Below are 12433 nucleotides of genomic sequence, written 5' to 3'. Positions count from 1 at the left end.
CCTTTCATGAAAATATGATGATGGTATTGTTTTATTTATGTTTAGTTTTAACACTCTCACTTGGCAAAATAAAATGTTAGTAACTATTGTTTCCCAAAATGTTTGGAAACTTTTGTTGCTCTTTGAAATCCTTAATTTAACTGAAATTCTGTTGGATAATGCTGTATGAAAATTGCTACATGTTTATATACATAGTGACCTGCCAAACCACCAAACTAAGAAGCAAAAGTATGTAAATGTACTTGCTTAATGAGTTCTTCAGGAAAGACCACATATAATTTAAATGAAATTTGGTTCTTTTCGTTTGCTCAAAATGTAATACATTTGAGCATTTATACGTTTATACAACCAAAATGTAGGTTGTATAACACAACCACAGTAGGGTCTTAGGTCAGCCTTAAATGTGGTCCTTGCTGTGATTCTGTTATTGGTCACATGAAAAGGGTAAGTCATTTATCAGGATCTCCTTGAAAAGATCCCTAAAAGAAGCTAAGTTGCATCTTTGAGGATTTAATATGATGTTCAGGTTATGTTGGCCTGTTTTTTTAAAAATCTTTTACCGGGTCTTTTTATTTTTTTGATTGAGTTACATTGAATTTCTCTAACAAGTTTAAGTTTATAAGCTTTAGCTGGTTTATGTGTGTCAACAAGCATTTTCATTAAAAAGTGGGCAGACAATGAAATAATTTAAATGGTTTTTCTAGCTATCTAATGAAGTTTCATTTGAAAAAAAGTGATGACAAAAAGTTATCCTTTTTCCTGTTTTCTGCATTATAAACACATTTTTGTATTACGGTTTTCTAAATAGCACTTTAATAAAGATGACTAGATTGAGATGCTAATTAATTTAACAATTAGATTTACAAAATCATTTTGACTGGTAAGAGTCTTCAAAAAATTAATTTTTTATATGTGTGACTATTTTCTTATAACACTGAAATATCACTCTTAGTTAGAGGCAAGTATTTTTACAAGGTTGAAAGACAAAGTACAAAGTACCTCAAGTGTGAAATATTGAACATCTTTTTAAAAGTATGCATATGTAAATAGGTTTAGAAATTTGAGCAGACTGTCAGAAGATAGTTGCATAGCATATTTACTTTGATAATGATTTGGTATAGGGATTAGTAACAGAATTTGGAAAAGAAATTAACTATCTTCAACAAATTTGGCCATAAACTTTTGTTTTAGGAACATGAAAGTGAAAGTTGCTCAGTTGTGACCGACTCTTTGCGACCCCACAGACTATAGTCCATGGAATTCTCCAGGCCACAGTCCTGGAGTGGGTAGGATCCTTTCCCTTTCCCTTCTCCAGGGGATCATCCCAACCCGGGGATTGAACCCAGGTCTCCTGCATTGCAGGTGGATTCTTTACCAGCTGAGCCCCTTAATTGTAAAATCTGTGGATTTGCTTTTAATTGCTGTTTTTATTGTGGTTTACTGTAAGTGCGTTTTGTTGATGTTTAGTCACTTAAGTTATGTCCCACTTCTGTGACCACATGGACTGTAGCCCTCCAGGCTCTTCTGTCCATGAGATTTCCCAGGCAAGAATACTGGAGAGGGTTACCTTTTTCTTCTCCATTTATGTGTGCTAATAAGTCTCTGTATTTTTTGTTCTTTTAGATATGGCACACTTGAAGACATTTCATTTGTTTTTCCAAAGACATAAGCAGTTTTAGTATGTAAAGATTTTTAATATTTAAAAACAAATTTTAAAACATCAAAGCTCTACAGTCTTCTGTTTTCCTCCAAGAGTTATTTAAATGATAATTTAGGTGACAGTGTTCCACTCTTAGTAAGGTGGTAGGTAGCCTTTTCATGTGCAAAGTATACTACAAATTCTTTACATTTATATGGATTGGCTTATTCCTCCCAAGGATGAAATTAAAGAGTATTATATAGATAGGTTATTATTAGTGAGAATATATATTTAACTTTAAAATCACAATTCCATCTGAATTTTAATTTTTTAAAATTTTAGTGTTTACTTATAATTTATTTAATGTTTACAATATATTTTCAAGTTGCAACAGTGTTGTTGGGTAGTCTTAAGTTGCTTAATATATTCAGTTATTTAAGATGGCCAATTCAAAAATCGTTTTTATGAGTATTTTTTTCCTAGAGCCTAAAAGTGTTTTGGAGAATGGCAGAAGTGAGTTTTATAGAAATCAAACAAAAGCTTTGAACCCTATTACTAGAAAAAATGCTTGTATGAACACACAACACACACACACACACACGTTTGTTGTATGATTTCAGGACATTCATTGACACTCTGCCCAAGAGATCTGAGGCACCTATATTAAAAATACCTGCCATAAGTATATCAGCTTTTAGTGAAATAATGATATTTACACTTTAAAATTTGTTCCAGTTTACCTGGCTTTTTGAATGTTGATTCTCCTAAGTTAATGTTTGGTTTATTTTCGTTTTCAGAACTTCTGATTAATTGTTTAATTATTAAAACATACTGCAGGTTTGTTATTTTGATGAAGAAATATCCTTTAGTTAAGTAACATTTTGTTCTAACTTACACTAATTGCAAAAACAAATCCTCTTGGTCACAATGGTACATCACATTTTTGTCTTTCCTTTTTGCTAAGAAAAATCAGTAAGGCAGTGTTCTTTCTGTCCTGTTGTTCATTTAATACATTCCATCTTGGTCTCTTGTTCTCCTCCTTGATAGGGAAGAATAGTGCTATGATGGTCAGAAATATTCAGCCTCATAAGGAGAGAAGTCACCATAATCAGAGTGTGTCAAATCAAGATTAAAGTGACTAGCTTTGAAGTTATAGATGAAATACAAAGCCTGATTTTGTTTTTAAGCCACAATTTAACTTTTTTAACCACTTTATTCATTTAGGTTTGCAATTAAATGGTCAAAGTTTGTTTTTTTGGAAGCACAATATATGTGTTTTATCAACAAAGTCAGAAAAGGAAGGGCCTGCCTCTTTTAAGCTGTCCCAGTGTATTGGAATAGGTTTTTAGAGATCCTGAAGGCTACAGAGCCCACTTTTCTCTCTTCTCTGGGACTGTAGTAGGTTGCTGCTACTTTGCCATTCTCTTTTCTCTAAAAGTATACTAGCTTTCACATAAAGCATATTTGTAGTATTTTTCAACATAAAATTTTGGAAAACATTGTGCAGAGATTTGAGTCTGTGGACTTTAATAGAGTGAACTACTTTTTAATGTCTGTTTTCTGGCATTTCAGAAATGTCAGGATATCATTTGCTTCTGATGCTCTCTTTTTCTGCCTCCCTTCCTCCTCCTCCATTAACTCAATACCATTTTTTCATATTAAAATTTTGTTTAAAAATTAATTTTCTTCTAGTTTTTCTTTTTGAGAATGTATTTAGGAAATGTGTCTTTTCCATTTCCCTTATACAGTCTGTTTTATGTGTTTTCTTTAGATTTGATATGCATTAGGTTTGGGGAGACTTCAGGTTATGAAACTTCATGGAAGGAAGTTCTAGATTGTAAATATTTATTCATTTTAAAAGTTTCTGAAGAATTTTTTCATATGTTCATACATAAAACTTCAAATCTGTGTTCTATGTTATTTAAGGTGGTGTCAGAATAATTAAAAGCTTCTTTTGAAGCTTGTTTTCAAAAAACAGAAAGCAGAGAATTTAGTAATGGCATACAGCAGCTCATTTGTTTTCATCACTTTCAGAGTTTTATATTACACTTTTCATTTTTAGACATTTAATGATTATCTTTAATGTTCATAATAGGAGCCCTCTTGCACAAATGGAAGAAGAAAGAAGGGAACATGTAGCTAAAATGAAGAAGATGGAGATGGAGATGGAACAGGTGTTTGAGATGAAGGTCAAAGAAAAAGTTCAAAAACTGAAGGACTCTGAAGCTGAGGTAATTAACCATATATTTTCACCTTTGACAGAGTACTCCTTTTCAAAATAATGTCTTGAATAAAATTGATAGATAATGTAACCGCCCTATAGATTTTTTCACATGTAATATGCAAATGTAATGTGTCTCTGTGTGTTCAGTCGAACTCTTTGCAACCCCATGGATTGTAACCTGCCAGGCTCCTCTGTCCATGGGGTTTCCCAGACGAGAATGTTGGACTGAGTTGCCATTTCCTCCTCCAAGGGAGCTTCCCAACCCAGGGATTGAACCCACATCTCCTTGTCTCCTGCATTGGCAGGCAGAGTCTTACATCTGAGCCACCTGGGAAGTCAGTCAGTTTAGTCACTCAGTCCTGTCCGACTCATTGCGACCTCATGAACCACAGTACGCCAGGCCTCCCTGTCCCTCACCAACTCCCGGAATTTACCCAAACTCATGTCCATTGAGTCAGTGATGCCATCCAACCATCCCATCTTATGTCGTCCCCTTCTCCTCCTGCCCTCAATCTTTCCCAGCATCAGGGTCTTTTCAAATGAGTCAGCTCTTCGCATCAGGTGGCCACAGTATTGGAGTTTCAGCTTCAACATCAGTCCTTCCAAAGAACATCCAGGACTGATCTCCTTTAGGATGGACTGGTTGGATCTCCTTGCAGTCCAAGGGACTCTCAAGAGTCTTCTCCAACACCACAGTTCAAAAGCATCAATTCTTCGGCACATAGCTTTCTTTATGTCCAACTCTCACATCCATACATGACCACTGGAAAAACCATAGCCTTGAATAGATAGACATTTGTTGGCAAAGTAATGTCTCTGCTTTTTAATATGCTGTCTAGGTTGATCATAACTTTGCTTCCAAGCAGTAAGCATCTTTTAATTTCCTGGTTGCAGTCACCATCTGCAGTGATTTTGGAGCCCAGAAAAATAAAGTTAGCCACTGTTTCCACTGTTTGCCCATCTGTTTGCCATGAAGTGATGGGACCGGATGCCATGATCTTCGTTTTCTGAATGTTGAGCTTTAAGCCAACTTTTTCACTCTCCTCTTTCACCTTCATCAAGAGGCTTCTTAGTTCCTCTTCACTTTCTGCCATAAGGGTGGGGTCATCTGTATATCTGAGATTATTGAGATTTCTCCCGGCAATCTTGATTCCAGCTTGTGCTTCTTCCAGCCCAGCGTTTCTCATGATGTACTCTGCATAGAAGTTAAATAAGCAGGGTGAAAATATACAGCCTTGATGAACTCCTTTTCCTATTTGGAACCGGTCTGTTGTTCCATGTCCAGTTCTAACTGTTACTTCCTGACCTGCATATAGATTTCTACAAGAGGCAGGTCAGGTGATCTGGTAGTCCCATCTCTTTCAGAATTTTCCACAGTTTATTATGAGCCACACAGTCAAAGGCTTTGGCATAGTCAATAAAGCAGAAATAGATGTTTTTTTGGAACTCTCTTGCTTTTTCGATGATCCAGCAGATGCTGGCAATTTGGTCTCTGGTTCCTCTGCCTTTTCTAAAACCAGCTTGAACATCTGGAAGTTCATGGTTCACGTATTGCTAAAGCCTGGCTTGGAGAGTTTTAAGCATCACCTTACTGGCATGTGATTTACAATAATATATATTTTAATAATCTGTTTAGATACAAGTATACTTGGTAGGAAGACATAGTAGAATACCTAAAATAAATTTTATTAGCTATAGTTTAAAAATTATGAGAAATGAAATTTTAAGCCTTTCCATGTAGTCGATATAAGAAAGTAACAGAGTTTTGGGTAGATACAAAAATAAAAACTAATTTTAGGATAGTAATAATTGACCAGACTTACTTGCATTTGAATGGAGAAAGAAAGAACCTTATTTAAACTATGGGCATGCTGTGATAAATTACAGACAAAAAAAATGAAGGAATGTGATTTTTGTAGATGAGTCGGGCCTTATGTAACCCTAGTGTCAGTGTAATTCAGTTGCAAAAATCAGGTAGGGTAGTGACAAAGCATTCCATCAAGCTGTTCTGCTACCTTAGAATCCCTCTACGTGTTGAAGCATATGTTTAGTTTCTATTAATCAAAAAGATCATGAAGACATCTGTAAGTGATAATAAATAAAAGATGGAGGAAAAAGAACACTTAACACAAGAATCTATAAAGTATATTTGGCTTGATGTCCAAGAACAGTAGAAGAAACTATAGGTAAACACAAATCAACAATTTCAATATAGTGTTTTCTTAGCATAGATTTATTATCATTGTGCTGAAAATTACTTTTAAATATGTAGGATGACATGAATATGAAATACTTTAAAATTTTTTTAATTGGAGGATAGTTGCTTTACAGTATTGTGTTTCTGCCATTCGTCAACATGAATCAGTCATACAATATGAAATATTTTAAAAATTACTTTTAATGACAAAATTCAGTGGTTAAATGTGGATCCACTAATATAATAATACTGGTATTTAAACATATTAAGAAGAGACGCAGGTTAGTTTGTTACATCCTTACAGTTGGTCTCTTTGCTTTTGTAATTAATTACTGCATAAAATACATAAGCTTTCTTTGACTAAATATATGTTTGCTAAGTCACTTCAGTCGTGTCCAACTTCGTGCGACCCCATAGACAGCAGCCCACCAGGCTCCCCTGTCCCTGGGATTCTCCAGGCAAGAACACTGGAGTGGGTTGCCATTTCCTTCTCCAATGCATGAAAGTGAAAAGTGAAAGTGAAGTCGCTCAGTCGTGTCCGACCCTCAGCGACCCCATGGACTGCAGCCTTCCAGGCTCCTCCGTCCGTGGGATTTTCCAGGCAAGAGTACTGGAGTGGGGTGCCATTGCCTTCTCCAAAATATATGTTTAGTCATACTCTAATAGTATGACAAAAGTACTCTAATCCATTGAGTAGACAGAATGCAGAGTATTCAATAGTTTTGAGGAAGTGTTTCTATTCCACATTAGATTTCTCAAATTACTGAGCTTTTCATGTAATCTCTTATCACAAAAAAGTTACTTACTATTGTTGCATTTATAATATGTGTTTAATTGAGTGGGGATACAGAATAGCTTCTCCAGGTTTAAGATTGCCAACTCTGCAGAACTAGTATCCTGGGCACCTGTTATTAAGATGACATTTAGGAGATTAAGTTTTTTTTATTAATTAGGTTTTTATTAAATCTATCCATTTGAGTCTCTACCCTTTCACCAATTAATAAGTAATCTGGAGAATCCCTTTCAGAAGGTAAATAAAAACAGGAATAATCAAGAGTCTGCAGTATCTCCACACTTAGGTTTCAATGAAAATCTAAAAGGAGTTGAATTTACATTTGAAATAGACATATTTTAGGGTCTCCTCCTAAGAGTAAATGTCATAAGCAATTATGATACTGTAGTTATAGAACCTTTGAGAGTTTTAATGATTACTGTGAATGGTGAAAAGAGTTTTGTAACACTTAATTACTCTTTGAAGAATAGTCTTCATTAGCATTGAAAGAAACTGTAAAGCCATGTGGGCCAAGTTTCCCCTAATTCTGTAAGCCATTTGAAATCTATTTAACCTTGTATAATATGTTTTCTCAAGTGCTAGATATATTTGGGGCATAGCTGCTAATATCCTGCAGCACAGCGTATTAGACACAGTACTAAGCATCTTTCATAGATTATGTTATTTAGTCCACACCACAGCCCTACAAGGTGGATATTATTATCTCATTTCCATTTTTTATATGAGAGAAAAGATAAATTAACTTGGTCAGTGCTGCATATCTGTAAGTCATTATTTGAATGCACTTAACTGTGCTCTCAATCCTAGACAAGTCCACAATCATGTAGCCACAATTTCGAATCTTTAAAAGCTTTGAAAACTGCAAAGCCAGAAACAGAACTAACAGTTTTATCCCCACTTGATGTGAATATTTATATACCTTGCTGCAAAAATAAAAAATGTGTTTTTATAGATGCTACCTTAGACAGCCCAGGTGTTGTTTTGTAAATATAGTAAATAGACCTTTCTAAGTAGAATTGGCTTTCGGAAATCTGAAAAATCCTGAACTGTGTAATACATCTAACCCTAAGAATTTCTAGAAAGTGAAGGATTTGTGACCTGCACTTTTAACCTACAGCAGTTAACACAAAAGAAAATGTATATGTGATAGAAAGGTCCAGATAAAGAATGATGAGCACTTGTAACCCTACGGCCCAGTTTAAAAAATAAGGCATCATCAGTTCATTTGAGGCAGCTCTGTTTCTCTCCCCTATTGTATCCTCTCTCTCTTTCTCAGAAGTAACTATGCTGGATTGTGTGTATATAATTCCTTTGCACTTTCTCTTAATAATTAAAGGCATTTCCCTATGTTCCTATTTTCTGACATTTTTTTAGTAATGTGTTTGCTATCATCAGGAAGATGTTACTTCAAATTTGATTCATATTTGCTTAAATATATCTTAGATGGTTTCATTTTGTAGGAATTGCATGAAATATTTGGAATAGAAATGAATATGAAGTCACTTTTTTGGGTTTATGAAGTAACGAAGAAAACAGATTGTATGCAAAATTATAATCCAAATTCAAGATGTTAACTCATTGATGTAATACAGTCTTTAACAGAACATAATTCCTGGACATCTGAAAGTTTTTAATAAATAGTTGTTATTTGATGTAGTTAGATAGTTAGATTTATTTATTTTCTGCTGTGATTGTTTTCCACAGAAATGTATTGACTAGTACCTAAATGGACTATGTAATGAACCACTAGATAAGCTCTTTGTTTCTTCAGTTACTTTGCATGTGTGTTTTTTATCTTTCAGCCAGCATTCTTTGCAGCATTAATTCTCAATATAGAAAGAACCATCTGTTTCAGAATCATGGGGGCTTGTTGAAAATGTGGATTTCTAGACTTAAAAACCCAGAAATTCTAATTCAGTATTTCTGGTTAGGTCCCGGATTCTATATTTTTAACAAGCGTTTAGGTGGTTCATATGAAGACTGACGTTTGAGAACCGCTGCTTTATAAGAACCCAGGGACCTTATCTCCTCATCTTGTAACTCTTGTATTCTTACCTATTTGCTTTCTTTTCACTTGTCTCGCTTTCTTAAACTTGGAATTACGAGACAGGTTCAGATCCTGGTTCTGCCACTTTGGCTAATGACTTTGGACAAGTCACGTAAACTCTGCCGCTGCAACTGTTTGCTCATCTAGGAGTGGGAACAGTGGTGTCTGCTCTGCCCAACTTCCTACATGTTTGTGAGTAGGGAAAAATGAGATGATAAAGATATGAATATGCCCATTATAAAGTGCTACACAACTGTAGCTTATTGTACTTTTTTTTTTTAAACCCCTTGTTTGCCAAGATGATTCTCTTTGGTCCTTGGCATTTTGGGTGGTAAGTCCTATAGAAAGAGGATTTTTAGACAGTGCTTTCCACGTGGTACTCTGAATTTATAGCATAAGAACTGAATGCTCAGCTTTTAACATTAGACTGCATGGATGAAATGTATTTCTGATTTCTCAAACAGTTTTATTTTATGTATTGTGCTTTGAACTAGCTCCAACGGCGCCATGAGCAAATGAAAAAGAATTTGGAAGCACAGCACAAAGAATTAGAGGAAAAACGTCGTCAGTTTGAAGATGAGAAAGCAAACTGGGAAGCCCAACAACGTATTTTAGAACAACAGAACTCTTCAAGGTATATCAGATTCCCAAGAAATATGTGTATTAGCTTTAAAGAATTATTTTCCTATTTATTTTAAAAACATTAATATTTTAAGACATTGTCCACTATCATACATCCCAAGCACAAGTTATTTTCATGGATGAATATTTTATATAGATTGATGCACTCTATTATAATAGTATTTTTTCCACTGTATACATTTTCATGACTTAATAATCTTCATAATTATAATTTAGTACCTTCATAACATTCTCTTCAGTTGACTCACCATAATTAGTTGTTTACCTCTTCCTGTCAAATATTGAACATAATGGTTGTGTGTAATTTTTGACAAACAGAGAGAGCATTGTGCAATGTTCTCTTTTATACATTTAGAGGTATATTTTTATTCTGTTGGATTATTTCATCAAGATAAAGTTTTAGATACCTAGTTTCTAATGAGGCTAATTAGTTACTCATAATTTACTCAAAAATCGGGTAGTCTTTGTACTTTGGTCTTCTTCTTTCCTCATTAGTCCCATTTAAAACTGAAAAGTTGCTTCCCTGTAAGGATTCTGTAATTTACCCTCACTGCTAAACATTTACAAGTTTAGACATTTGTTTGGTAACACAATGTGTCTATTAACTTTTCCCCTAAGAAAGACAAAAATTTATTTGTGAGAAAAAAAGCATTTCAGAATGCAGATGGCTGTAGGAGAAGAGGATCCCTTACTTGATGTCAGTTGACCTTTTTTGATTTGTACTATTTCATTTAGGAAAAATTGATTTTGTATAAAAAAATGGGTTTTTTGTCATATTTCTTACTGTTTGTCTTAGAATTTTGTCAAATATTTGTCCAAGAAAATATTATAGATTAGCATTGTCCTTATTGTTAACTTCTAAATCTTCTGATTTTAAAATAAAAATGTAACACAGTTGAAAATCCAACACAGTTGTAGTTGGTTTAGCTATTGCTACCATATGTTATCTATGTTTGTAAAGTAGTTACTCATTTTGATTGTTTTCGTTTACTCATTTAGAACCTTGGAAAAGAACAAGAAAAAAGGGAAGATCTTTTAAACCCTCTATTGACCACCAGTTACGTATTAGTTGCCAATATGCCAGCTTGGACATCAGTGTTTGTTGGATCCGTTTGACCAATTTGCACCGGTTTTATCCTTAATGATGGATTTAACAGCATGACAAAAATTATTATTATTATTTTTTTGTTCTTGATGGAGATTAAGATGCCTTGAATTGTCTAGGGTTGTTGTGTACTTAGAAACTAACAGCTCTAAGTACCTTTCCTACATTTTTCTTTTCTTTTTTTATTAAACAGATGTCTTCAATTTAATGCAAGAAAACATTTTACTGTTGTACAATCATGTTCTGGTGGTTTGATTGTTTACAGGATATTCCAAAATAAAAGGACTCTGAAAGGTTTCATTGAGGATAAATTGCCATAATATGATGCAAACTATGCTTCTTTATGATAATTATAATACAGAGGTTCCATTCAATGCAGCGTATACAATAATGTAATTTAGTCTAACACAGTTGACCCTATTTTTTGACACTTCCATTGTTTAAAAATACACATGGAAAAAAAACCTATATGCTTACAATGCACCTAGAGCTTTTTTATAACAACCTTTTTTTTGTTTGTTTGTTTTGAATTCTTTAAATATATATTATTTTCATTTAGTACCCTCTTTAGCCAGAATCTCATTACTGCTTCATTTTTGTAATAACATTTAATTTAGGTATTTTCCATATATTGGCCCTGCTAAAAAATAGAATATAGCATCTTTCATATGATAGGAACCAACAAGGAAACTTTCCTTTAATTCCCTTTTTACACTTTATGGTAAGTAGCAGGGGGGAAAATGCATTTATAGATCATTTCTAGGCAAAATTGTGAAGCTAACAACCAACCTATTTCTACCTATGTGCAGTCTCTTTTATTTTACTAGAAATGGGAATCATGGCCTCTTGAAAAGAAAAAAAAGTCACCATTCTGCATTTAGCTGTATTCATATATTGCATTTCTGTAATTTTTTGTTTGTATTGTAAAAAATTCACATAATAAACAATGTTGTGATGTAATTGAGTGTGGGGTCTTAAATATTCTGCAGTTGATAGAAAAGACTAGAATGTGTTTGAGAAGAAACTTTTCAATTTGAATTTGCCTTCTCCATGTTTGTAACTTTTCTTCTGTTTGTTTCATTTAGAATGCATTTGTGCTGATTTTCTAATTTATGGAATATAGTATCTGTCTACTTACTACTGTCTCCTATTAACACATTTCTCTGAGAACAAATTTCAGCTCACCAGCTCAAGTCCTTGGACTGAAATGTTTTAACTGGAAAAGAGTGGTATAATTTCTTTTCACTAAAGTCAAATGATAAGAGATTTTAACAAAATGCTTTGTGACATTTTAATGATTAATGCAACACAGTTTATTACTTTAAAAAGTTTCACTGTATCTTTTGATGGTCCTGTCAAAAGGAAGTAACTGATTATTATGATTACCCAATATTTTTGTTGACACTAGAAGCTGAAGGGTTTAAATAAAACAGGATGCTTAAAAGAGCCTTGTTGCTTTTCAAAGATACATAAAGTGTAGAGCATATTAGGAATATCATTCACTTTACAGAAAATCTTGACTTCACGTGTAAGTTCATTCTGGGATACTATTTTTAAAGCAGATCTTATGAGGCATTAAAAACATGATTTAAGATTACTGCAATAACAATTTATCCTTATTTGTTGGCCATCACTAGTTAAAGATTGTCTTTGAAAATACAATGCTTTCTGCTGTGTGTGTGTGTGTGTGTGTGTGTGTGTGTGTGTTTAAATTGGCTATTACTCCAAGACCAGAATCAGACATTCAGGAATAATTGTAAGTTAAATATGCAGAGATATTTTTTTG

General features: G+C 33.8%; 1 protein-coding gene across 2 annotated transcripts in view; it reads left to right on the top strand.

Annotated features, from left to right (window-relative positions):
• The window catches only part of SEPTIN7 (septin 7), a 98556-nt gene extending 86742 nt beyond the window's left edge, over positions 1 to 11814 (top strand). Inside the window, 3 exon segments of one of the 2 annotated variants that reach the window (NM_001001168.1) lie at positions 3735 to 3870; positions 9395 to 9534; positions 10542 to 11814. In NM_001001168.1, coding sequence (NP_001001168.1) covers positions 3735 to 3870; positions 9395 to 9534; positions 10542 to 10581 — 316 coding nt within the window. In that variant the 3' untranslated portion in view covers positions 10582 to 11814. 2 annotated transcript variants of the gene reach the window in all.
• The last annotated feature ends 619 nt before the right edge of the window (positions 11815 to 12433 follow it).

Source organism: Bos taurus, chromosome 4, assembly GCF_002263795.3.
Source record: "Bos taurus isolate L1 Dominette 01449 registration number 42190680 breed Hereford chromosome 4, ARS-UCD2.0, whole genome shotgun sequence".
In the NCBI taxonomy this organism is placed as follows: domain Eukaryota; kingdom Metazoa; phylum Chordata; class Mammalia; order Artiodactyla; family Bovidae; genus Bos; species Bos taurus.
This window is presented reverse-complemented; position numbering and strand designations above follow the sequence as displayed.